This window comes from Passer domesticus, chromosome Z, assembly GCF_036417665.1.
Source record: "Passer domesticus isolate bPasDom1 chromosome Z, bPasDom1.hap1, whole genome shotgun sequence".
Classification (NCBI taxonomy): domain Eukaryota; kingdom Metazoa; phylum Chordata; class Aves; order Passeriformes; family Passeridae; genus Passer; species Passer domesticus.
Window position 1 is genome coordinate 26786283 of NC_087512.1, and position 26367 is coordinate 26812649.

Genomic DNA, 26367 nt, shown 5'->3' on the forward strand with positions numbered 1-26367 from the left:
TTTCTTGTAATACTAGAAATTCTGAATTCTAAAATTAATTTAATTGTCACACCAGGAGATTTTCCATAGATAGAGACATTAATGGTTAAGATCAGTTGAAAATCAATAAAAATCTTTAAATATACAACATTTAATTTTTCTACAACTGGGCCATATATGTACAGGATACTGTTACTGGCCTGACACAGCATGCACAATGTAGCTGGCAAAATGGACTATTTTGATATAAAATGATGAGAGAAGTTTGTAGAAGTTATTTTCATTGTATGATTTTTAATTTACTGAAAAATCTCTAGGACGAAGAAAGCACCAAAATCTTAAAATATTTAACCTTCTTTCTTAATACTTCATGACAATTATTTCTGATCTTAATATACTTGAATCATCTCTTCTTCAGAAACAGCCCTGCAGCATGCAGTCTGTTTTCACAACTTCATGTACGTAACAGAGATGAATACTGTACAGCTTAAGTTCTGAACACAGGAGAAGAAAATTCCTTCCTTCTCTTTCAGCTATTCTATGCTATCACTTCTTTTCAAACCCTATCTAGAAAACTTAATTTGCAATTTTTTCCTATATCTGAAATTCAAATACACAGATGTTTGAAATTGAAATAATATCAAACATCTCACATAAAACAGCATATACACGCATAAATAATTTGCTTTGTATTTCCAGCCTTGTCAGTCATCCAGATTGATCTTGTGCCAATTTATGATCATTGTTAACAGTTGCTTTAATTAACTAGATACTGAATTCATATGTTCATGTAAATCAGCATCAAAAATTGGTGGAATAGATACTTGATATACCTTTGTATAGACAAAAGAAGATTGTGTCACAAATAAGTAAAATGATACCTCACAATCTTACAAGTTGAGTAGTAATTTCAAAATACTGTTCTCAATATTTTGAATGGTTGAACTGATGAATGGGCTTTCTGAAACACCAACATTTCGTTTGCAAATCTACATTTAATAACAGTGGTAGATAACACAGCAACCTGAGAGAGACACATATTCAGTATTCTGATGTTAATGAAGGCATTTACATTTATTTGACTAATTTTTACTCCCTCTTCCACACTCCTACAAAGAACTATATGTTATGTCATGAATAACAGTGTATCTTAAATATCAGGCACACAACACAGGTAAGACCTGATTTGCCTACCATACTGATCAGAGGTTAAGTTCACAACCTACATGTATAATTTTTGAACTTCAACACACAAGATTATGATCTTTGCAAACTTTGGCCTTTGAGAAAATTTGTTATTAATATAATGGGGATGGAGGTCTGCTTTAGTCCCCTACACAAACATGTGTAGTGTTCTTTGCAGTCAAAAACCTCCCAACAACTTCATTATGCATGTGACCTGAACTTTGCAAAGCAACTAGAAAGAAAGCAACTGCAAAAGCAACTGGAAGTGGTGGACTTCCAGGAAGCCTTTCTGAGGTTCTGTTAAGCAACTGAATATGTAGCTATAAAAGTCAGTTTTCCCCGTGTTTGCAGATGTGAGGCATTAATTGAGATCTTATATAGCTTTAAACATATGCCAGACACTTAGGTCATGTACCTTTGTCTTTGCCATGGCATATTCTACAGGCTTTCTGAGGTTAATATATTTTCAAAGACATAAAACATAAGGCTTTGATAAGTAAAATAAAATTTCCTGTATAAGAAGGTTGAAGACCAAGCATTCTATTGACAAAACACATTTTTTAGCTTTGGTGAAAATTTTATTTCGGTTTCCTTGCTCTGTCCCATCTGTCATCTAAAAGTGATTGAAGAAGCCACACCATTACAATGTCATTAGTGTCTCTGGGCTACATACAAAGACAAGGGAGGACTATACAGAGCATTGTAGTCTAGCAACTTCATTTCGCCCTTCCTCTGCAACACTAGTGCTGCTGACAGGCTGGTCATCAGTCAAGAAGCAAAGAACCATCACTATGCCCTAGTTTTATTTCTTTATATTTTCTCTTCTGCCAGGAAAACTACAGTGGTTATGAGAGCTCTTATCAAGTTTTCCTGAGGGTATGCTTCAAAATGCAGTGTAGCTGAACAGCTTACTCTATTTTTTTCTGCCAGAACTCAACTGGCTTCCTGTAATGCGGATGAGGACTCAAAGTAAGCAGCTGAAGATCATAGGCTGGAACAAGCGAACAAAAAGGCTCTCCACTTTTGACATATTTGTGATGTAAATTTGACTCTGCCATATACTCAGGTTAAGACAGAGGCATAATATTGGCCTCCTCTCCTTAGGGTGCCTATTAACCCAAAAGACAGAGAAGAAGAGAGCAGACAGACAGTTTCTCCTATTGTTAGAAATGCAGAAAGAAAGTAAAATGGGAATTCAAAGTGCCCCTGTCTTGTGCTGTGACAGAGCGCCTTGTCCTCAATAGCAACTATTTGAAAAATGCCAGAACAAAATGCTGTAAAATGCAAATAAGGAAAAATACTTGAATTTCAATAAATATTAGATTACTCTTGTGTTCCACCTCTCAGAAATTAATGGTTCCAAATTCAGCCAGTTCCCAACATAAAAAAATGGTCTATAATTCTACATAATCGTAATTATGCTACATTCACATATGAAGATGCCAATGAAAAGTTTCAGATGCCCTGATATGTGTTTGCATTTCAGTTTCCCATGAAAAAAAAACCTTTCAGCATTATGTTCTGAACATCGGTGACTCCCTTCTTAATTACTTTTGAACTTACTGGACAATTTCAAATGGATTTGACAGAAAGAACAGAGAACTCAAAGATAATTACATTACTACAGTCTTCGTGAAAATAGGCAGTGAAGTAGAAAAAGGAGATCAGCAAGCATCCTAACCAAGGGAAGGGTTGTAATCCCAATTCAGATCTTACTGGACACAAGTAGAACCTTGCAAATGTTTCCCTGAAATAAAAGTTTCTTTTAGATCTCATATCTTCCTAGAGAACATCTCTAGAGACATGGGAAAACTCATGGGAAACAAGACATTTCAGCCTTTAGATAAACGTTCTGAAGGAAAACCCCCATACAGAGTCAGTCTTCAATTGCTATCTCTTTCCAATGCATACACTTTCTACTACAGACTTTCAATTTTTCTTAATTATCAAGCTTTAGCTTAATGGAAGTTACACTATAGACTGACATATAAAAAACTCAGGAATTTTAAATCTCATGAGATTCTGTCACCTATATTTAAACAGACACTGCTTATTGAAGTGCTCAACTTTTTTAACAAATACCAGTTCTCAGTCCACAGTTGCCTACTAATGAGCCCACAAAAACCTTTAAAAGCCATTACAAAAAAAATACTAAATTAATAAAACATTAATTCCATTTTCCAGTATATATAATCTGGCTACCACAAAAAGGATAAGCATACGCATATCTGTCTCACCACATATAAGTTTGAGAGGATTTTGGGACAAAAGACATTTTTGACTCGTCTCACCATTTTGTTTTTGGAAACAGAATAGAAGTCTGATAGACTACTTTACACATTTTGCACTAGTGAGAAGACCTTCATGATATTGTCTACATAGTATGTTCAAAGATTCACAGCAGTACACAGAACTGGTAGATAATATATAGAAATCAGCTCTTGCTACATCCTTAACTTGAAAATTTGCAATATTTTTACCTTGGTGCTTATACATAATTGAAGACTAGTGATCGCTTACATTCTTGTCACACAATTAAAATTCTTGACAAATAAACAAACGCCACCTTTTAAAAAATGATCACATTAATCATATATATGCCAGACAGGTTTTCTGTGAGTGACCAAAACTGAAAAAATAATAACTGGGACATCTTCAGTTGAATTTTCTGAGGTCTGTTCCTCAGTATTTCCTAGCTATTCCTATTTCCAAATTAATATTGCTTTAGTATTTTTGGTTAATAACAGTCTTCCAAGTTCAATTTCTTGAAATGCATAATTTGTTGCAAATATCCATACAAAACAAATCCTCTTAGAGATGATAGAGCCTGTTTAAAGTATTTAGATTAGGTTTGAAAAATTAAACAGGAAGGAAGCCCATAAGTAAAAGAAAAGAAAAATTAAAAGCATTTGAAATGAGACCTTTCATATGAGGACTCCAACCTTAAAACATAAAAGCACTTTGGATTGCTTGTTTATTAGGGGTGAAATGAATCTCACATCATTTTTTCACAACAATTACAATAATAACTTCTGCTTTTAAAGCATTAAATCACTATACAGAATATTACTGTGGTTTGAAAAAAGCAAGCAGAAACCACAGATCAAATTTTAAGTTCCAAATGCAGTCATAAAATGTTAAGCAGGCAAAAAACCAAAACAAAACAAAACAACAGTATCAACAATTAACCTAGATGATCATATGGTGTGCCTCATGTAGCCAGACAGAATGCCAAACCAATTTATACTTGAGTTTTTTGAACTAATTGTTTTCAAAAAACATGGAGACCAAAATAAGCAAAGAAAATAAATACTGCAACTCAAATCACATTGGTTCACTCCAATGACTCAACATGTACTGTCAAATTATTTTATATAATTAAATGATAATTATAAGGATACTTCTAATGTTACTGTCTTTTAAATGCACCCAAGAAAAGAAACTTGCTCTAAGTCAATATAAAATAACACAATATAAAGTAACTGTCTTGGCAAGAATTAGACATCTTCTCTTACACATTCAGTTCTGTTTTGTGGTAAAAATTTCCCCATTTAGAAAGATAGTTTTACTAGATGTTTCTCAAAACAAATTTTAATGTTAGATACTAAAACCTCCTAGTTATCAAATAAAAATAAGAAAATCCACAAAATAAAATTGTGTAATATAATTTGCACCTAAATAAATGAATGAAAAATAAATAAGTTTAAAGAAAATCACTTAGATTACTCTGTAGATTTTTCCCAAACATAGCTACAGGGAGTTACAATCTTTGTTATACATTAATTCAAGAGAACATAACTGTTTGCATAAAAAGAAAAGACTAAATTAAGGAAATAAAAATCATTAACATATTTAATTTGAAATGGTCACTTACCTGAATTGACTAAAAAAAAACTGTAAGACATCTCACAGATCTAACTAACAGTAATGAAAACTAGACCATTAATAAAGTGCATTTAGAAATGCTGCATTTAAAGCCATATTTTAAACAGTGTGTTCCCACACTCTATTGCCAGTGGTAAAGCAGAACCCAGTCAATATTAGAAGGACTTCTCAAAAGAAAAAGTAGTAAGCAGAGGAATATGACAACACAAAGTTGAGTCCATAATAAACTAAATATTTTTCTTTCTTAGAATCTATTAGCCAAGGAATTCAAACCATTAGCTGAAAAATAAAGTAACATATATTTGCAGTGAAAACACTTGCTTAAAACCTAATATTGTTAGGAAACAAAAATGCATTACTGACACTTGTTTGTACATAGCACTGAAGATCATATACTGCACAAAATTAACACTTCTAGTATGCTATGAAAATATGAAATCATCGATCAGATGAATTGCAGGACTGTATGCAAGTTAAGTTTCACCAGATTGTAGGGCTTCATAGTATAAGCATATGCATTTATTTTGTAATTAATCTACTTACAACTGAGTCTGCATCTGGACACTCCCTATTAAAAAAAAAAAGAAAATTTACAATTATAGAAGGCACAACTTATTTTATTCACACAAAATTTCCTTCAATATTTTAAATGAATTTAAAACAGTGTATTTGACCCTTTTGCCTCTCAGACTCTTGAAATTTTTACTTAAAATAATCCACATTTAACTGAATGAGATTTAAATAATACCTGACAGTTTATTCTCAAAACACTGCAGAAGAAAAACTCAGAAGAAATTATGAAAAAACCAAACTCACATATTAGTGAAAAGAATTAAAAATAACAAAAATATCAAGGAAAGTGAGGACTACCACACTATGTTCTAGATGAATATACTTTAAGTTTCAAGTCTTCATGTTTGATGGATGCGATAAGCAGAAGTCACCAGTCCTAACGAAAGAGTCTACCTGCAAGTGCAGAATGTTTTGACAAAATCCAGTTCACAAAGAAATTAAGATCTTCTTCAGAGGAATTCAGAGCTTCCTCTTTAGAGTTTCATTCTTAGTTTGTGTTTGTCAAGCACAGTTGCAGTCAAGTACTAGAAGATGCTGAACAAAATAACGTCCTAAAAAGCACTTAAAAAAAAAAAAAAGTTGTCCGCAGGAAGGCAGTGGTTGCAAGCACATTATTCACAAGTGTTACACTTTTCAAGTGCAACTTCAATTTGAGCAGTAGTACATAAAATAATGAATGACACTGATTCTCTCTGATGTCTTCAAAAAGCAGAAGCAATTACATTTACAGAATGTGGGAATACTTGAGTAGCATACAAGTCCTTTCTAATTTGCACGCTGACAAATCGTGATGGTGTAACTGAATATAGAGTGTTTTTGTATCATTAGTCTGAACATCCTACACATGCATATATAGAAAAAAGCACATGGAAAAAAAAATATTTTAATCTAAAATATCTCTGAAAAAATAAATGGGTTAAAAGCAAAAAATGTAGCTTTTACTACAGTGTGTTAAAAACAAGTGCAAAAAATTTGCTAATATGGAAGCATTAATACAAAATTCAGTAAAGCTTCTTAAAGAAATGACGAGACGAAGGACTCCATCTTCTCTGAAAGGCCTCACACAAGAGAAGACACATGTGATCAAATTACTAGTTGCTTTACATCTTTCATAGCAATAGAGCTGTTCTCAAAGATATTTTACTGCTTGAAAAGACAAAGTATATTCTTCCCTTGAGAGATGTGGTTTCAAAAAGTGTCTATATGCAAACAAGATAGCCTGAGGTACATGAAAGTTGAGAAATGTGAAATATGAGGCAAATGAATGAATATATTTCAGCCCGCAACGAAGGTTTCCAAAATCAGTGAGCTAATAGATCTCAAACAGAAACGGCAGATCTAGTATTACTCAGAGGAGTACTACCAGCATCTCTCAGGATTTGTTCTACAGATGAAAGGAAAACACAGCAGTTTACAAACATTGGTGGGGTGGAGAATAAGGACATCAAGCTGTAGATGAAAGTACTTTTAAATAACTAGATATACTAGATAATTCTTTTTAAATTCAAGAACTGGGTCATGCTTCTGCTATAATATTTCAGAAAATGGAGGTCTTATAAGGGAATTTAAGGATTGTAGATAAAAAATGAAATAACCATATCATGCAAAGTAGTGGTTAGTAGTGAAATCCCTGGCTACACTACAGCAATATGTAAGAGAATGCACCCTGTGTGGTAATTCCTTGAATTAAAACCATTACAAGACACACCGGTTCAGGCATCAACCGGTTCAGGCATCAAGATAGTTTAAAAACTATCCTGACAAACCAAAAAGCCTGCTAACCATGAGAGCTTTTCTAGATGTAGAAAGCTTGCCCTACACAAACCTAAACAAGCCTACAGACTAATAAAACACAAGACCAAGGCAGGACTGGTCTTCTCTGTGCAGAGAAGCTTCTGATGAGAATTTCATCATTTCCAGTCCATAAAAAGATCATCAGCTGAAGATTAAATCAGACAAAATACAGACTAGCAATCTATATCTCTAAAGAGATCATAAAAGAAGTATTAGAATATATTATGTAAACACATAATGAATCCTCTTTTATTTATTTGTGATGTTCTAGTTAATTTAGTAGTTATGGTTTAATGCAAGAATCTCTGTAAATGTGCCTATGGCACATTTAGGAGATTGATATCATGCCATTACACATTTTTCTTTCAGATTTCAGATGCAATTCTCTTTTGTAGATTGTGTGAATATAGAAACAAAATACTATTAGCACCTGCTGTTCTCAAGGTAACGAATTTTTCCACAGTATGTTAGAAAAACTAACACTGGTAAAATACTTTAAAAACTAATCTTAAAAAGTATTTATGCAGATATTGCCTCTGGGAATATTTCTGTATTGTCAAATTTGTCAAACTGTAAGCTGTCTTCTTGAGAAAATACATGTAGAAATTATGAAAAACATACACTGACCACAAATACGACAGACACTGTGACTAATTCACCTCAAAACGGATATTCAAACACACTTTTTGCATAGATTAACTCTGGGGAGACTGAGTACATGCAAAGAATATGGCATAGGGTATATTTGGGACATCAGTCCTGATCTGGAATGATGGCGTTTGAGAAGTGAGTGTGCTCATGACATACTGCATTTTTCTGTCCTTCGACAGTATATGTAGAAGTTTTTCTAACAGAAGAATACCTGAAGCTTCAATTCTGCAAACATAGCCATCCAGTACTTTTACCACGCACAGACATATTTTATTAGGATTAATGAGGACTACATTATCTACAATGCTGACATTGTAGAAAACATTGTAGAAAGATGAGTTGACTACTATGAATACACTTGTTATTTGGTCAAAAAAATTGTAAATAACTGTGATGTTTCTGTATTCATTGCATTCCTTTAAACTGCTGTTATAAACCCTTTTTTGTTTAAATATTGCATACTTTTTTATCCCCATTACTAGTTTTCAAACCAAACAAGGCTTCAGGGTGGAAATATACTTACACAGATTCAGTATCTTTTTCTTTTTTCATTATTCCTGATAAACCAAAAGGCTTCCTTTTCCGTGGTTTTACTCCTATAGAACAAACACTTTTCATTTACAGATCAAAGAGATAAATGCATATTCAGCAATGTCAAACATAGATGCATATGAATCCAGTATTTTAAATGCTGCCACAAGTATGGAGATAGGTATGGAGCCAAACTAAGGGAACATTATTCCAATTTGCTTTAAGTGAAACATCAATTTAAAAAAATCAAAATAGGGTTCAACACATTAGTAATAAAATTCTTTAAAAATTGACTTAAATCTCCAAGTTGGGTATACAGACTCTGTTTTCTTTAATAGACAGTTTTGAGGAAGAGTACTCTGCTCACAAAAACTCAACAGGAGCTGTTGCTCCAGGCGATCCTGAATAGTGACGGATGAGAAACTGAACATTGCCTTCCCCACCTACTGCAGTTCAACACCCTGTCGTTATTTCTTCTGCCCCCTGTGCTCCCAGGAGCTGCAAGCTCCTTTCTTTCCTCAAAAGTAGGATCTCGGTCCTGTTAAAAATAAAAGTGTTTCTTGGATTTCCAGCTGATGTGAGTTCATGATTTCTCACTACTGTATCCAGCTCCAAGACTGGTTCTCACAGAGTTTGGAATTACACTTCTCCCCTTTTGTTTCTTCCCTGCTTTTAGCACTGGATACCTATAGCTATAGTACTGAATAAAGTACTTTCATTGCTTTCACTCCCACTTAATGGACTAAAACTAATTTTATACACCTAAACATTCCCTCAGACTTACTGCCACATCTGATTGTTCACAATATTTGCTGAGGCAAAGTAGACTGCCAAACAAAATGACTAAGTGCAAGCATCTGATCCAACTAGCCTACAATTCGGTTTTGATGCATGATTCTACTGACAGCATGCTTTTGAGCAGAATGGTAGAAATAATTTGGTTTCCAAAATTAAACCACTGTTAATTCAAGCACTTTATTACATTTACCTTTACAAAAATACATTAAACAGTACATAAGGAACCTTTCTGCTCCTAGAAATTTTCAATAACTCCAAACTTCTCAAATCAGGTAGCTGTAGAGTCAGTAATATATACTGAGGCACGTAATTTTCTCCAAGATTATTTTTAAATGTCTGGGCTTTGTTTTTCCTCTATGTCTTATGCAGACCAAAATAATGGCAAATGAAGTATGAGAGTAATCTCTGAACATGGGTCCTCTCTGCTTCAGTTACAAGGGATTTTAAGTCTCAGCCAAAATCTTGGCACCTTAAAAAAGTTTTTGGATGCTATAACTTACACTGCTGACTCCTCTGTCCCACAAGTAAAGACATAGCTTATGGACAGCAAGCAGTTCTTAACCACTTTAAACAATCCCCTAAGTAAAAAAAGCTGCACCAACAAAGAAAGACTTTGCAACTAGAACACTACATTGGGCTTAGTTTAACTGACACAGTAACAATGGGAAGAGCCCATTGTTTTGACACTTGCAAATTAAGCTACAACGCTCTGAATTCATAACTGAATCAAATCCAAACCTCTGCAAAGACAAAGTGCTAGCCAAAGTTTACTTGTAAGAAACACTCAAATTATCAGACCTTAATGCATTAGTCCTATAGAGGTTTTATAGGCCTTGATGCCCAGAAAGGCTGATCTGGAACAGAGACTAGACAGAGCTAAATGTAGAAGAGCCTGGCCAGGGCTACACCCAGGATGTATCCAAGATGGATCCTGGTCACAAGTTTTATACTTTTGTAAGTTTTGGTTCATCTACACATCGGGTTCAATTGTCCAATTACAGCTCCAGGTCCTGAAGTCTAAGCTCCTGGCTTGCTCTTCACCATTGTTTATGCTTTTTGGGTAATGTCCAATTGTCCTTGATTCTCTACTTGGGAAAGGATAGTTTTGCCTAACTACCCTGTTAAGCGAACCTACTAATACCTAATACGAAGTTTCAAAGGTACATACCAGGCAGCAGAGAATCTGAAAAATATAAAAGCTAAAACCCAAGGCATCAGTCTTATTGTCATTGAAGTTTGTTTCTCAAAAGAAAAACTGCATTTTAGTCTACTGGAACATCTAAAAGCTATACAGACTCACACACTGAGTACCCTTTGCTTCACAGTTCAGGTCCTAATCCACAGCATTCTTGTGTAAATAACTATGCTACGGCAACTCACCTTCGGCTACACTGGACGTGTTACACTCTTCAAACTCAATTGGGCCTTAAAGAAATGACAATGAAGATAAACATTAGGTCAAATTTAATCTTTTTTAATGACAAGTAATATTTCCTGAAAATATGAGATAAACTAATTACAAATGTTGGTAGTAACTGAAAGGCACAATTACTCTGCCAATGGTCAAAGACACTCAAAATCACATACGCAGAGCAGTTTTTTCACTCCTTCATACTGAAAAATTAAAATACTAGTCGTCATCTAACTACAATTCAATTGCCTATATCTAATTGGTGTCCTCATTCAAAATTGCATTTATAATATAGCATCAGCGTAAGGCTTTCAATCTACCTTCTTTTAATGAACAAGAATGGTATAAGTAAAAATGAAAAAGGAAAAGCTATAGCCCTAATTTTGAAAGCCACACTTTTTCTAACCCTGCATTGCTAGTTCCAGTGTTTCCTCTCCACAGCCAATTGCCTACACAATTAGAAGTGGCACGTAAAACCTTAAACACAGCAATAAATAATTTTTTTTCCAAAAAATCATTGAGACCCAACAGGACCAAGAAAAGAATAGTAGCTAAGTTCTGGATTTAAAGAAATTCCTCACATTACATTTGCCACAAATTAACAGTCAGTTACCATTGCTAATTCATGTCCTAAGCCTAATTTATTCCTATATATTTCTAAACCTAGAATTTATTTAATCTCATTATGAGACATTTTAGGAAGCATGTATACAGAAAACAGTGTGAGTTTCTGTAGGATCTTGTTCAGGGAACGATAGAATCATACCAGCACTTGTGGAAGTGCAATGAAAACAGAGGGAGAGCACATGCAGGCAGGCACCTTTTCTTCCAGCCCATGTTGCATTACCTTGTATCTGTATCCACAGAAGAAAAAATTTAGCATGCTATCACTGTGCCACAGGGCTTATTACTTACCTTTCTACAAACATTATGATAGCATGGACACAAGTTTATGTACAGACACATTACAGATAAGACAGAGGGGAAAAATACTTTGAAAGACTTCTATTTTTCTTAAATTATGATGCTCAAAATATTAATTTATATTTACTGTATTTAAGACTGAGTTTGCAAAATTTTCCAATCAGTAAAAACAAATTTAAATGTTTGTAAAACAACAGGATCAGAATTTTGGACTAGAACCCATCAATATCTCACTTATCATAAAGTAATTGTTTGGCTTCCAAATGACGCTCTTGAAAGCAGAGTATTAAGACATATCTCAATTAGCAGTCTTAACAGAACTTTAAATTTCAATTAGTAAATGACTTCAAATGCAAGTCTAATTATTCAATTCAGAAACTCATCCCTAAAGCAAAAGAAAGAACACTGTAAACACTGAGACTTTAATATATTTTCAGAGGAATAAAATATTCAGGCTTTTTCAGAATTCCACCATTTCTTTACCCTTTCTACTTTTCTTTACCCTTTCTACTAAGAGTGATCCCCTTAATTTTAAAACTTTTACACCAATGATTAAAAGAAATAATGAAGGCTCAAATACAGCTTATCCATATTTCAGATCAATATCTTAACCTCCACTTCTAAAATATGCAGATAGGAAAGATTTTCTTCAACAAGACATCCAAGTTCATCTATTTTTTTCCATTATGCTTGGATAAAACACTTGCCTTTAAAAGTGAATTTTTTGTGCCTTGTAAGAATTTATATTTGAAAACACATTCTTCCTTTACTACCGAAACACACAGATATCATGTGAACCAGTTACAATTCAAAAACCTATTTTGGTAGTAACTTACCTTTCCTACTCAAATTTGTATAAAGCCCTTCTTCCTTTGGAATTTCAGAAATTCATTTCAGTGGCTGTCTCTATATAGCTCAGTTGGTTAGGGCATGGTGCTATTAACACTGAGGTTGTGGGTTCAATCCCTATGTGGGCTATTCACCTAAGAGTTGGACTTGATGATCTTTGTGGGTGCCTTCCAGCTAAGAATATTCTGTACATTCAGTTTGCCCTTTTGAATGGAGCAGAGTGAAATGTTTAACAGTTTTAAATTTTCTGACAAATTTTGTTCTGTAACTTCAGACCTCCCAACAGTTCTGCTCTCCATATGTCTGCCATAAAGAGTAACACATTTTGCCTTGGCCATAGTATTTTTAATCAAAGTAACATTTCAGAAATAGACATTTCCTTTCTACTGTGGCACTCTATAGTGTACTAACTTAGAAAACAGGATAGCTGTGAGAAGCTTTCAATAATAACAGCTGCAGTCTCCTGTGGACAGATGTCTTTGAGTCCAAAGAGGTGATAATACTGCTGTCCAGCCAGAACTGTGTGTTGTCACCACACTGTCCTCTGCTAGAACCAGCTGCAGTCTCCTAGTCAGCCATAAGGCCTTAGGCACACATATTTTTATAGGAACATAGCATCAATAAGGAATTCAGACAGTTTCTTAAGAAGTTTTCCAGCATTGCCCACTGTCTGTGTAGAACATGGAAACAAAAGCAGCTGCATTAGCACTGAAAAAAAATTCCCACAAACTCTAAAAGAAATCCCAACTCAGAAAGCTTTCTCCTCTGCAACACCATAATGCATATCTTTATATTCCCTAATCAGAAGTCAAGAAGTCAGAAGTTACTATAGTCAAGAACTACAGGTGAATTGACATTAATGGAGATTGCCAGACAGATGTAATATACAAATAGAAGTTAAAACATGCAAACTTATGTCCTGGTAGCTCAATTACTTCTTTAACAACTACATGAAGTTTTTAAGGTGGACTTATAACCTCTAGGAGGCAAAAACTTTCCAGAACAGACTTGTGCCCAATGACTGTACCGTAGACAAAGGCTTAACACCAACAAGGACTTCAGCTCAAAATCTGGATGATTACAATGGCTAAAATTTTTGATGCAAGTAACAGATTCACTGTCCACTGCAACATTAAAAGAAAGAAAAACAGTTGTTTCACATTTAAGAAGTAGTGTTGATGTTGCGGACTGACGTCCATGCCACATGATAGACTAAGGCACTGAAAGAACCATCTAAATGGTGCCATACTGCAGTGCAGGTGATAATGCTGATAACACTGCTATTTGGCAGTACTGCAATCAAAGCACTAAAATTTCCTTTGCTCTTTTTCTCATAACAAGACAATAATGTGAATTGAAAAGGAAGCCCATTCTCAAGCATTCATATCAATGCAAAACCAAATCCTAAATCTACAGCAGTACTGTAAAAAAAAAAAAAAAAAGGCATTTCAAGACTTTTTTCAGAGTAAATAAAAAGTTATAGCTGAGATTTAGTCCAATCCTTGCAAAGTTCTCTGATTTAATGTTCTGTTGCAGTGAGACCACAAGTTTCAAAAGTCTACTCTCCCTGCTGCTATATTAATCCATACTTTGGTAACACTGGCTTTAACACCTCAAATACTTCTATACAGAATTGTATGTATTTGATACTGTAAATACACAAAATAGAAAAAAAATTAATAAATACAGTGCATAAATGAAGGTTAGCCTTTGTAATAGAAAGAGACATGAGTATCTAGTGGGATTTCCATTACTTAAGTATATATACCTAGCTATCTGGATGCTAATGAGAAATAGTAGTATTCTACAAAGGAAGCAGACATTAAAATCAGTAAGCTCCTCTAACTGTACATAGAAATTCCTAGCAAGCATTACTGCAAGCTGCACTGACTTTTTGAATGCTCACAGTATTCTACCAGCTGGGACAGAATAAGGACAAAAGAGAAAGCAAACAGAGTATGGTTTCACAAACACATAGAGGCAGACAGCTGCTAATTGACAAGAGACTAAAGCAAATACACCAGGACTGGGTCAGTTCTTAGGCTTTTGAAAATAAAGCAGTTTTTGTTGGCTGTAACAGAAAAAAGTAATTTGTATAAATATAATTTATACAATAATATAATACAGTGTAATTTTTATTTTAGTTAATTTCATAATTTACAAGAATGGAAACTTACATAAATTAAGCACCAGTGAGTAAGAATGCATCTCAGGATGCATCTCCTAGACTGTTCAATAACTACACAAAATGCTTCTCTTGTTACAAGTGGCAGTGTGAGTATGTGAGCTTTTGTGCCCCTAATGGTAGAGTATATAGCTAGCAATAAGGAGATAATGTTCTTATTGACAGACAAATGAAAAAGATGTAATTGCACTGTACGTTATCTTACAGAATCTCCTACATATTTAGTTCACATCTATGGGAACAGTACTTTCAGAAAATATTCAACTACAGAAACTATCTTTATAACCAGTATCTTATACCTGCTACTAGGAAAAAAGCCAGACAAAACCTCTCCACAAAATCCTAGATATAGGTTTTCTAGCCTGTCTGTGTAACTTCTACATAAAACCTCTGTGAGGGAGGTCTAGGAGAATGTTTTGCTAATGTCAAAACAATAAAATAACTCCCACTTTCCTCAATTGAGAGGAAAAAAAAATTACTGTTTGGATTCTTAAATAAACAAGTCAAAAGCAAAAGTCAGCCAATATTACTAGTAAGAAAAACATAATATTATGCCATACCCTGAAAAAATGCCCCCAGTAAGTATATCAATGAACTGGAAAATCCCACAGAGCTAAAAAGTTAAACAAATCAAGAAGTCAACAAATCTAATAAGAACTGCTTTACATTTGCATCTGCTTTTGAAAACTGTGCCCTTTCCTTCTTAAAGGGGGCATGACAGAAAGTGACATTATACTAGTACTAACTTCACATAATTCTCAGTAACTAGAAACACTCAGACCCTCAGAATACCCCCTGAAAACTGCCTTTGCCCGCAGCCTGAGGATTCAGTTTACACACATGTATGCACACATATAAACATTAACATATCTGTTTCAGCAAAATCTTTTAAAAATACTCCATAAATCTGTACCTGTAGATACAAATACAGTAACAAACCATATTCTTCTTTTCAACAAAAACAAAAGTTTGTCTGAGTGTAAATCATGCATGAAAGGAGGACAATTTTTTAAACTGCATATGCTTCACATGCTGCTTCAAATGGCAAAGCTTTGCGTGCCTGGCTCAGTGCCAGTTGACAGCTCAGCTGGATATCAATGCACATTCTGACCCCCCTTGCAGCGTGTCACTTCTGAATTGTTTCCGCAGTAGAAAGTTTATTCAACCTCTCTCTCAAATTCAGTGGACCGACCATCATTCTGCTATTTAGTCATAGCAGAACAGGTTATTTTTCTGACAGCACTAAAGCCAGACAGCAGTTCCTAATGAACAGCTTGATACAAGTGGAATTTCGACTGTTTTAGCCTCAATTAATTCTGCTGTCAAAACAAATGACTGCTTTTAGTGTTTAGATGTCAAGCTGCATCATAAAGGTCAATTTTGTATGTACACAAACATATAAGCAATCTTTTTCTTGCTATCATCTGATCCTGTGACATGTTTAGCAAAAAAATTCAAGCTTTCAAATTCAGAAGCCAGGAAGCTCAAATATATTCCACCAACACCAATGTTTCTAACACTAACTTCCCATTTTTATTGCTTGTCCATAAATGAGAAATTATTTTATAGAACAGTAAGAATCTTTTTTTCCTAGAAAAGGACCTTTTATTCTACATTTAAAAAAAAAAGAAGGAAAAAAACAAATAAAAGCGTATCTTATTTGGAGGAATGCAGAGTAAAGATAAGCAGCTGTTTTCTTTGAGCTATATTTCATACATGTGATAGAGTTATCATGCTAGTACCGAACTGCTACAAGCAAATCTTAATTTATGGATTTGGTCAGCTCTTCTTTGCCAAAAAGAGAATGAGGGACAAAAAAATAAAACTGGCCTACTAACAGGTTAGTCTAAGGGAAAACACTGAAATAGTACTGGCAAAACACTATCCTTTAATCTAATTTGATACATACAGTTCCACCACACCAATCACTGAATTTCTGACTATTCGTTGTTATATCCTCAGAATGATGTATCAGTCTAGCTGATGTTGCATGCCTCACCAAATCTTTCTTAAAAAAGAAAGAAAAAAGAAAAAAAGAGAAAACTATAGCACAGTAATAGTAGCCAATTAAGGAAAAAAAAAGGAAAAGGTAGAGGTGGCACAGAAATAATGACAATTATCAGTAGCAACATGTAGCACTTCCTTGGAAAGAATTTTTTCAGATGAAGAATTTTAACCCCGATTCTGTTATTAGACTTCTAGCCCTGCACTCAGTTCACCATTTCAAAGGCAACATTATCCATCTCAGGTTTTTCTGGTCCTCAGGCTACAAAGTATGTGAATACAGCAAGTACCTTATACTCAACGGACACTATTTCTATGTGGCTTACAGACCAAAAACAAAGCAGAAAAGGATCATAATCTGAGTAGCCTTAAAATAATTATTATCAATTAAGATGTTTATCATCAGAAGGAAAGACCAGATTTTTTTCCTCTAAAATAAAAAGGTGGCAAACATCAGGTAAAAAGTATTTTTCATTGCTCTTATAACACCAAGAGTTTTCAAAAGAGACAGGAAACATGTACCAAAGGCAATGATTCAAGGTAGAGATCTGTCTAGGCAGCAACACCTGAGTATGACAACAAACACTGCTATGATCTATGAAAGTGTGAGGTCTGTGAGCAGCAAAATAATATCAGCTAATACACTAATCTGCAGAGCATTACGACCCCTTTTCTCATCCTTTTCTACTCCTGCTTTTGCTTCAGCTTCACTCCGTGTTTTCTCTCTGACTGCATAAACAACATGATGTGAAATATGGCTGGTGTTAAGTATTCATAAGCTAAGTGGCAGGCCAACATACACAATATGTACAAATACATAGCTGTCTGTTGACTCTCTAAATGAATAGTAGTTTGGAAGCTTCTTCTTTCTCTAGCAACCTCCTCATTTCTACACTCTCCTTTTCCATCAAATTGCGCAGAAAGTAGCAGTCTTGTGAAAAATGGAGAAGTGTAGAAAAAGTACTAAACAACAGCATAACTCTAGAAGTCTCTGTAACAAAAAGGCTCTGCCTGTCTACATGGTGAATGATGCACCTGCTGAAGACAGACCATGCAAGTATGCAATTATGAAAGAAATGCACAGACACTTTTAAGAAGATTCAGCTAAGATTCTGGAACACTAGACATTGTAAATATGTCAAGTTATAGCCCACATATTCAAAGACAGTTTCAAAGAATCACATCTTTTTTAGAAGTCACGTACTCTCCCTGTAAATGAAGAGAGGTTTAGTTCCTTACTGAAGTTCTGAACTTAAGCCCATGAAATCACCAAAAGTTAAGAAGGTTATTGTGACCCTATGGAGCAAAAATAGGGTAATACATTTTATAGCACTCAGAACTTTTAGACAAAAAGATCTTTTTTCCATTAGAAAACAAAGAAAATTTCCTACCTTAAAAGAAAAATATACCCCAAATAAATAAGTTCAAAATATCAAACCTTTCCTAAATATTAATTACATATAAAGTGATGTTTTTATATAAGTACAGGTCTTATTTACTTTATTAACATAAAACACATCTCAGTATGTTTTTCTGTTTTCAGTTGTTTTAAAGCTATTCAATTTTTCTGGTCATAGTAGAATCCATCACACATCCTACTTCATTTTGTGATGACTATCACCTACTTAATATATTCCTCCTATTTAAGTTACTGAAATGGACATTGCTTTGTTCCTTTGCAATCCCCAAAGACTCTCTAAAATGTCAGGCTGCAACTGAATTGTTTGCCTGTAGGAAAAAAATTTGAGTGCTCCCAACAGTACTTTATCTAGAGTGCTCCCAACAGTACACTATCTAGAGTGTTCTAGAATATTCACAATCTAGCTCTCGCCCTGTTGTATCTACTGATGTTGTCCAAGATGTTTTTATTAATGCTATGATTCTTCCACTTGCATTCAAATATTTTTTCAATAAAACTTGCTCCTTTATGACTCTCCAGACCATTAAAAATCAATAAACTGCATTCTAAAACAAGTTTACAGCATAGATATATGTAATTATTAAAAATCTATGCTGGCTTCAGACTAGAAGACCACAGAACCTTTGGCAGTTTGTTCAAAGGACCGAATTTTTGCAGGCAAAATAAAACAGACATATAGGACAGCAATTGAGATACATTTGTTGGTACAGCTTTTCAGCTTGTATCTCCTCCTTAAAAACAGTTCGACAGCATAAGACCCTTAAAGACTTTTCTATCTGCCTCAAGCCCAGTTTCTCTTAAAAATCCTCAAAAATATTCATATTTAATTTCTTTAATTCACTCCTGAAATACAGCAGTAGTCTGCCTCCTTTACGAGGACTACTTTGCTGAATCCCTTGGACACTGTCAGTGTTGATAAACTAAGCTCATTCCTCAGTCAGTCTTCTGTGTAGAACTGTATGTGGGCACAGTCTTTTAGAAATTGTGACATTCCAAGCTATTTGTGCATTTAACCACAAGGGTCAGCAGCACTAAAGTATTCACAGTATTCAAAGAAAATACAAAGAAAATAATTTATAAGAACATAATTTATAAGAACATAAAAGAAATACTTGCTTTGTTACCCTTCCCTGTGGAAAAGAAGCTCAAAGATGTCCTGCAGAGCTGTTCAAAAGTCAGTATTAACCATTTTCAGTGTTTATTTACATATACTTTGTAACTTTTTTAGTGTCCTAGAACAGTATTTTTACATGTGCTGTAAACTACGTTATCAAACAAACCCACGGAAAAAAATGAATGCCACACCCAGCGCTGTTTAAAGTCTTTCTTTCAAAACAGAGTTCATTATTTAACCACATAAAAGGCTAGTAAGCTCTAATCAAAGCAAATTTCAATATTCAGTGGCCCTTGTTTTGTCTCTTAAAGTCTGGGAAAAGATTAACTTGTTTCTAAAATTTTTTTAGGAGTAATGCATTTATTCTTAAGCCTATTTCCCCCCCCCCCCCCACTGCTTAATCTTGTTCATTTGGTACATTTCTTCATTAGATACAAAACAAGCCATTTAAGACAACACACTAACTTAATGGAAGTATCACCATGGAGTGAGCACAATGTGAACACTACTAGCACTGCCTTTCAGCTGTGATGCAGCTTACTCCGACACTCTTGTATTTCTTTTGCAAAAAAAGCATAAGCAGTACTTTTCATGGACATTAAGGACTAAAGCACTCACAAACAGGCAACTACAAAAGGCCTAAAAGCATGTGATAAACTCACACCAAACTCTGCACTAATGCCACCACCAACAGACAGCCACATGAAATGTTATTCTAATCAAATAATCAATAATTCACTTGAGTTCACTGAATCAGAAATCAGTTGAATTAAAGGCTAGGTAAAATTTGGGGGTTAGATGTTTATTAAACTTGAAGCTTTAATGCTTCATGATCTCTGCTAACAGGCAGAGTTCCCAAGTGTGTTCTCTCAGAAGAGAAAAGGATCACCAGCACACTAAGAAAGATGCCAAGATATTTTTTCTAGTATATGCCACACGTGAAAAAATAGTGATCCTGACATTACAGCAGTCCTAACTCATTGAGAAATGTATCAACTTAGTCTACTTTATACCATTTCCAGACAGTAATTCAGGAATTTTTTTGTCATTTTGAAATGATGTCTCCACTTGACATGCATGACCTTGCTCTGTTCCATGACTGGAATTACTAGGAGCCTTGAGACTATTTCTTCTGCATGGGCAATAAAGTGAAACAGGCCTTCAACAGCTCCAAAAATCAACAGACCAAATTTTTTTTTTTTTTAAATCAACATTACTGATTACTGACCAAATTGTCAATTTTTGCATTTGGAGGGAAGAAACAGAATGGGAATATTACGTCTGTAATATTGTTATTGTTATCTGTTATTACATCTGAATCTTGTTAAGTCTTGTTATTTGTGGAACTACCATTTCATGAAAAATATTCATACTATATTTCTGGTACAAAACAAGAGAAACAAAAGTGAAATACTTTACTATATGTGCAAGAGCCAGTGATGACTGACCATCAACAACTGTTGGTAATATACATTGTAAACTACTGTTACCATTTAATCCAAAGAGTAGATGAATTGCAGGCACCAATTTTCAATATTTTAAAAAATGCAAATCTTTTTCAGGCCCTGCAAAAAGTCCAAATTTATTGAATGGATAATGAAAAGAGCCAAGAAGTATTTCTACGGACTCTCATATTGTGAAACATGGATTAAGCTAGCACAAAACCAATACTTTAAAAAAAAAATTACTATAGCTGAAAATGACCCAATGCCTCTCTCACTCACACTAAATAACACCACAGCATATGTAGTAATTGTCATCTGCAAATCATTGTTTTATTGCAGAACAAGGGAGCAAACAAGATTATGGCTTTCCATTTTTCAATCTGCATTACAGTAAAAGTCTTGATTTCATCTTCAATATTTTGAATAGAGTAAAAAACTACCAACAACCACTAAATAATGATACCACAACAAACTGATGAAGCCAAAGGCCTTCTGCAATTACATCACTGGTGGATAAGCAAAGAGCACCTGATATCATCTACTGTGATTTCTGCAAATCATTTGACACTGTTTTGCATGATATCTTGGTCTGTAAACTGGAGAGACACATAACTGACAGACAGACCACGTGGTGGATAAGGAATTGGCTAAGCATTGCCATCAAAAACTCCATGTCCAAGTGGAAAGTAGTGACAAGTGGTGTTCCCCAGGGGGGAGTATTGGGACTGGTACTGTTTAGCATCTCTGTCAGTGATATGGACAGCTGGGAGCACCCGCAGCAAGTCTGCCAATGACACCAAGCTGTGTGGCATTGGAATGCCACCCAGAGGGAACTACAACAGGCCCAAGAGATGGGCCTGTGCAAACTGTGGAAATTCAAAAAGGCCAACTGCAGGATTCTGGGTCAGGGCAATCCCAAGCATCAATACAGGCTGGGCAGAGAGAATGGGTTGAGAGCAGCCTTCTGAAAGAAAGATGTGGTGGTGTTCAGGGACAAGCAGCTTACTGTGACCAGCCATGGGCACTCACAACCCAGAAAGCCAAGTGCATCCTTAGAGCACCTTCCAGTACTTACAGTGGGCCTGCACGAAAAGTTGGAGAGGGCCTTTTCATAAGGGCATGTAGTGATAGGAAGGAGGGAATGACCTTAACATGCAAGAGGACAGGTCTGGATTAAATATTAGAATGAAATTATTTACTGTGAGGGTACTGAAATTCTTTACTGTGAATGGGTTGCCCAGAGAGGCTGTGGATGCCTTATCTCTGAAAGTGTTCAAGGCTGGCTTTGAAGTGAACTGTGTAGTGGGCAAGAACTAATGCAGGAACAAATAAACACATTTAGTTCCTCATATACGAGAAGTGGACATGGTAATTCAGTAACTAAAATGAAAAGTTATTCATTATTAACTACAGATATTCAGGCATTCACTAACCTCTTAAAAGACATTTGACATTATTCTGAAAATTTCAGATATAAAATCTAAAAAGAACTTGAGCTTAAGCTTAAACTTCTTAGCAGCTTCTATGTCTTGTGCACCAACATTGCACACTAGAACAAACCAAATTTTTAACAGATTAATAGATTAAGTATCTAGAGCTAGAGCTCATTGATATCTCATTAATCTGGAAGAAGATTACTCTGGTATCACTTCCATTATTGATTTAAATATACTTTGGAAGAAAAGCAGATATTTTCTGCCATACAATAAATTAATTTTCCAAGGAATATGAAGCAACAGTCTACAAAAAACAGGAAACCAATCAATCAGAAGTGGTTAAGTTTTGATGAACATTGCAGGACCATATGAGCGACTAAAGCGTCTTCTAACTGATTGTATCAAATCTGCTATTAATCCTGACACCGGGAGCATATCACAGAATCCTAGAATGTTTTGGGTTGGAAAGGATCTTTACAGCTCATCTAGTCCAATCCCCCTGCAATAAGCAGAGACATCTTTGACAACATCAGGTTGCTCAGAGTCCTGTCAATCACGATGATGAATGGTTCCATGGATGGAAAAATTACCACTTTGAGCAACCTGTTCCAGCATTTCACCACCATCATCACAAAAAACTTTTTACTTGTATCTAGTCTGAATTTGCTCTGTTTTAGTTTAAAAATATTACTCCTTGCCATATCACTGCCTGCTCTAATTTCTTGTCCCCGTCTTTCCTATAAGGCCATTTTAAGTACTGGAAGGCTACAATCAGCTATTCCTGGAGCGTACTGTTCTCCAGGCTCTACAGCCTCAACTCCCTGAACCTGTCCTCATGGGAGAGGTGTTTTAATAAACTTGGTGTCTTTCTTCTGGACCACCCCAACAATTCCATGTCCTTCCTGTGCTGGGCCCCAGAGCTGCTGCAGCCCTGCAGGTGGGGTCTCAGCAGAGCAGAGCAGAGCAGAGGGGCAGAATCCCCTCCCTGGCCCTGCTGCCCACCCTGCTCTGGATGCAGCCCAGCACACGTGTGGCTCTCTGGGCTGGGAGTGCCCATGGCTGGCTCATGTCCAGCCTCTCAGCCACCAGCACCCCCAGGTCCTTCTGGGCAGGGCTGCTGTGATTTGTCCATCCCCAGCCTGTGCTGGTGCCAGGCTTGCTCTGAACAAAGTGCACTTGGTCTTGCTGAACCTCATGAGAATCACATGGGCCCATTCCTTGACCTCATCCTGGCTCCTCTGGGTGTTAGAGGCAGTTCAGGGAACACATTAAATTGTGATCTGAAGCCTACTGGTCCTGCCAGCTTTGTTCTTTGGTGTTTTACACTAACTTTCTTTTCAGTTAAAACTAAAGATTTTCAAGTGGATGTAAGTGGTTTGGTCTTTCATTTTGTTTTTTTTTTTCCCCGCTGAATGGAAGTCAGAAAACAAAAATTATTATTTCTCCAAATATTGTGTTATTAAAAACTCTAAATTCTGAACTGATTTAATAAATAAAAAAATAAAACAAATGCAGTGAGAAGCAGGTTAAAAAGCTGACTAGATAATTATTTAGGTAGCAGTGCAAAAAGAGCTATTGTAAAGAAGTTCCTGAGTGAATTAAAAAACTCTCACAAAGCTTTACTGCTTGAAAGAAAACCTGTTACTTGTACAAGAAAGACTAGAATTCTAGATACCCCTGTACATTATGACTCCTGGTGACAGAAATTAGCCACCAGAGGGAGCCCATATGATCTGGTAAAACAGACATCACTGTACAGACACATTTCAGATATGCAATTAACTTTACTGCAAATGGTTTGTAGTTCCCATCAGTTCTTCATTTCAGATTCATTCTTATTTTTCAGATATAAATAAAAGCAAGTGAACTCTGTTGTCAATAACTATAAATAGATAGAATATAGTAAAATATACTAAAATACTTTGCTTTGCATTGCCTTTTTATTTTATCTGAAAGTACCCACCATCTCACATATTATAGTGAGATGATCACCATCTCACAAATAATATGAAAATTATTTAAAAAGGCTTACACAGTCCTGGGGAATTTTAAAATATTGCCTTTAAACTGATTTAATTTACAACCACCAGTGACATCCAGAAGAAAGTTTTTCTGCATTTGTTTTGTAAGCCAAGTCAGTACCATTTCTTATGTTGAATATTTAGATTTTTCTGAGGAGCCATCTCCTTCTTCAACCTAATTAATAAATACATCCCACAGACATTCAACATTTGTTCCATGAATTATCTTTTCATTGTGAACAGTTCTCAGATGCAAAAAAGTGGGAGTTTAATAATGAAAAAGCAGTCCTTAAGAGTGGTTGTTTCCTTTTCATTCTCAGAAGACTGATACCTCACTTTGTGTTCCAAACATTTTGAATTATCAAAGTTTTATGATTCTAAGTTAATAAAATAAACGTATTAGAAGCAGTGAGCATAATTAATGTCATTAGAAGCCTGTGTTGCTAGCCTTTAACACTTGAAAACTTCTTGTGAATTTATGTTCTTTTGCTGCTGAACTTGACTATGCTTTCTCCCTGCACCACAACTGCTTGACAAAGTTCATATCAATAAAATAATTTAATACAGTAAAAGAAAATTCAAGGTGCATACATTTACACAGTAAATGTGCTATTGTTCTTTGAAATACTTTGCTTAACTTTCTTAGAATATATTTGGAGTTTTTATTTGTCCTAAGAGAGCAGACATGGGATTTGAAGAACTGTAAAGCTGCAAGTAAGTATAAAACGTGTGCAATTTCTCCATTAAATTAAAAACTGAAGCATTACTTCTCTAAAAATACAATGTTGTCTGGCAAAACCCATGCTAGATAGCATGACTTGAAGTGTGCAATGCTCTAAGACAAATTAGCAAGGGTCTTTGTAACCCAGGCAGTCAGAACCTTAAATGCAAGATGGAGATCCCTCGCCATGACATCTTGGCAACAGCTAATTCAAAAGGTCTGATCACCAAATTGTCACATGTCTCTGTCCTGTTTCAGATCAACTCAACTTCCTTTTTTGACCTTTACTGAGAAATTGATAAATACATAGGAAACTTTCCATATGTAATCTTACCTCAGCCCACTTGGATATCAGCATTACATGATCACAGAAAGAATATGAAACAATGTTATGTTAAAAACACCTCACACACACATTGCAGGATACCTAATAATATTTAACAATTCATTAATAATTTACATTATCTACTCTGGTATGTACATTCTTGCTCTAGGAAAAAAAAAAATCTTTGTGTGCCTCTACTAGAAAACAGAGATGCTTGTGAGGACTCCTAGCACTGAAGGAAACAGTACTACTAATTCCTGTATTTACACACCTAGTGACCGTATATTCATGCCAAAATTAAAGTGACACTATATAGGCAATACTCTGAGAACGCCTTTTTATGCCAGTCCAGGAAAGTCTTACCTCACCCAATCAACAGTCAGAAAGTACTATTCAATTTGCTTCTTACTACAGAAGCAATACACATTATTGCATATTAAAATACATTTTATAAAAAAATAGATATTGTGTATCTATGAAAATGATAATTTGGTAAGCTGAACAAACTGATGCAACTGTTCCAATAGTTCAATAAGCAGCTTTATAGACATCTGCTCTTAATATGTTCATATTTAGTGAAGTTCTGAAGTACAATTTATGCAGAATCAGTTTGTACAAGAAACACATAGCAGACAATACACAATTTGTACAAAGAACTACAGCTTCTTGACCAATTTCCCTGATGTTCCAGGAAACTGCATAGTTTAGTAGTACAGACCAATAAACTACCAAGCATTATGAACACAAATACTACATGCACATAATGAATTCTGCTTTACCAATTTCTACAAACCATAATATCAAAGTTAATGAATACTAAGAATTTGAACATATGTTAAAAATACAGCACATCAACAAATATGAGTTTGACATTTCATGAGGAATGGAAATTTCTAGTTTTAAAGCTAAGATTTTCTATTCTGTTGGTTTTAATTTCTTACCAGGTCTTTCCTTGCCAGTTCCTTTTGACTCAGCAAATTTCTGTATTAAACTCTCAACTGTAGTATTTGTCATGTTATTAATAAACTCCTCATGCACCTTCAAAAAAAAAAAGTGATTAACTTCAAGAAGTAGCTTTTGGTGCAGTTAGAATTCAAAAACCTTCACTCTAAAATA

The 26367-nt window shown here is 35.0% G+C and overlaps 1 protein-coding gene across 7 annotated transcripts in view; it reads right to left on the reverse strand.

Moving 5' to 3' along the window:
* The window catches only part of FCHO2 (FCH and mu domain containing endocytic adaptor 2), an 82862-nt gene that overhangs the window by 32734 nt on the left and 23761 nt on the right, over window positions 1-26367 (reverse strand). For all 7 annotated transcript variants that reach the window (XM_064405191.1, XM_064405190.1, XM_064405189.1 and 4 more), the window contains 4 exons: window positions 26193-26289; window positions 10777-10821; window positions 8591-8663; window positions 5593-5617 (listed from right to left, as the gene is read on the reverse strand). In XM_064405191.1, coding sequence (XP_064261261.1) covers window positions 5593-5617; window positions 8591-8663; window positions 10777-10821; window positions 26193-26289 — 240 coding nt within the window. The remainder of the gene's footprint in view (window positions 1-5592; window positions 5618-8590; window positions 8664-10776; window positions 10822-26192; window positions 26290-26367) is intronic.